A 1736-nucleotide genomic window follows, 5' to 3' on the forward strand; every position below is an offset into this window, starting at 1 on the left:
TCGTTTATAGTCGTTTGTTGTGTCTTCTTTGTATAATTGAGCAGCATGCAACTGATTGGGTAATTAGTCGAGGCTTAACCCCGTAAAACAAGCGGCACTATTCGTCGTACAAAAAAGCACGTCGGCGCATTTACAGAAGCATTGAAGAACCTGGCCAACTCTCATTACTACCTCCGTTTCGGTTTAGAAGTCCTACGCGTATACTTAGGTTGCCAATTTTATCATCCTAATATAAACTATACAACACAAAAATTATACCTTTTGAAAGTAGAAACTCCGAAGTTTATGTTGGTATATTTTTTGTAATATATGACTTGTATTAGGTTGACCAAATTAACGACCTATGGGTACGCGCACGCCCTGTAAACTGAAAGAGAGGTAGTACTACGCACGACCGAACTCCTGTTCTCACCTGCACCAGAACGTCATCTCCGCAGACAGCAAGGCCGTATACACGGCGTATTAGGCTGGTCATAGTGGGGAGTAATTTAGACTAGTGTCATGCATATGACACTAGTCTAAGTTACTACCTTTATAATGTAAAGTAACATGATAGTAGTGTCATAGATGGCTACAATTATTAGCTTGTAGACTCATCTTCTCTTTGAAAGCGCTATGTTACATTACCACAAATACTTGCCACATAAGCAAAAATTTCTTGAAGTACGCTATGTTACTAGCTAAGTTACTCCCACTATGACTAGCCTTAGTCATCAAAATTTCCTTAGTGGTTTCATAAATGAAATTCTGCTAATACTGCTAAACACTGTGTCTAGTTGATCTGGCCTATCAGCGAAAACTTTGGGCAAGGTCGACGGTGGCGCTGCTGCTGCTGCCGTGGGCGATGGGCGAGCCGGCGGGGCCATCGTGGTCGTCTTCGCCGCCACTGCTGCTGCTGCTGCCAGCGTAGTCGTCCTCCTCGGCGATGGGGTCGAGGCATCCCTCCGCCGCGCGACGGAGGCGGAGCCGCTGCAGCCGCACTACGTGGAGGGTCTCCGGCGGGGCCGCCTCGTCCGCGGCGAAGCGGCCGATCGTGCAGGATCTCTCGGCTGGGGCCATGATGACTACAGTACACTGGTGTGGTGCCTTGTTGCGCGATCAGTTGCAGTTGCAGCGGCGCGCGGAGTCGGAGAGGTTTCTTGGAATGCTGCTGCAGCTGTGGGGTGGTGGTGGTGGTGGTGTACCGGTGGGTTCAGCGATGAGCAGAGCAGCTCTGTTTGTTCGATATATATAAAGCCGGCGAGGCCCACCGGCGTCGGAAGGAGTGGTGGAGCACGCGAGCGATCGGTGATCTATTTGTGGACGCCCGCGTTTGCGCGTGCGCACGCACCTTCCTTGGAGGTAGGTGCAGGTGGTTGCCTTGCTTCCGTCCATTTCCGTCGCTCTCGCTTGCTCCGCGGCCAAAGCAATCCACTTGACCCGTGCCACGTACGCCCTGCCTCTGCAAGTATCTTCTCTCTTCTTGTCCGATCGTGCCACGTACGTACTCCTTCCCGTCTACCTCGGCCACTCGTCTGCATCAATCATATGGGTAGGCATGGTTGCTAGTTTCAGGCACTGGCCTGCAAAACGTGGTCAATTACTTCCTCCTAATGGCCGGCCAGCTTCACTACACTGCTAGCACTACAACCACCACAAATCATCAGCACGGCATGCATGCTTCCCACGGGAAGCTCACTTGTTTTGTCCTAACTGGTGCACGTCGTAATCTAACAAAAAAAAGTCCATTTTATTAT

The 1736-nt window shown here is 50.5% G+C and overlaps 1 protein-coding gene across 1 annotated transcript; it reads right to left on the reverse strand.

The window, feature by feature from the left end:
• Positions 1–706: 706 nt before the first annotated feature.
• LOC119314790 lies at positions 707–1223 on the reverse strand. Its single transcript, XM_037589467.1, has one exon. It carries the CDS (start codon positions 1057–1059, stop codon positions 790–792), a length of 270 nt encoding a protein of 89 aa, XP_037445364.1. The 5' UTR covers positions 1060–1223; the 3' UTR covers positions 707–789.
• Positions 1224–1736: the final 513 nt, after the last annotated feature.

Source organism: Triticum dicoccoides, chromosome 6A (genome assembly GCF_002162155.2).
Source record: "Triticum dicoccoides isolate Atlit2015 ecotype Zavitan chromosome 6A, WEW_v2.0, whole genome shotgun sequence".
In the NCBI taxonomy this organism is placed as follows: Eukaryota; Viridiplantae; Streptophyta; class Magnoliopsida; order Poales; family Poaceae; genus Triticum; species Triticum dicoccoides.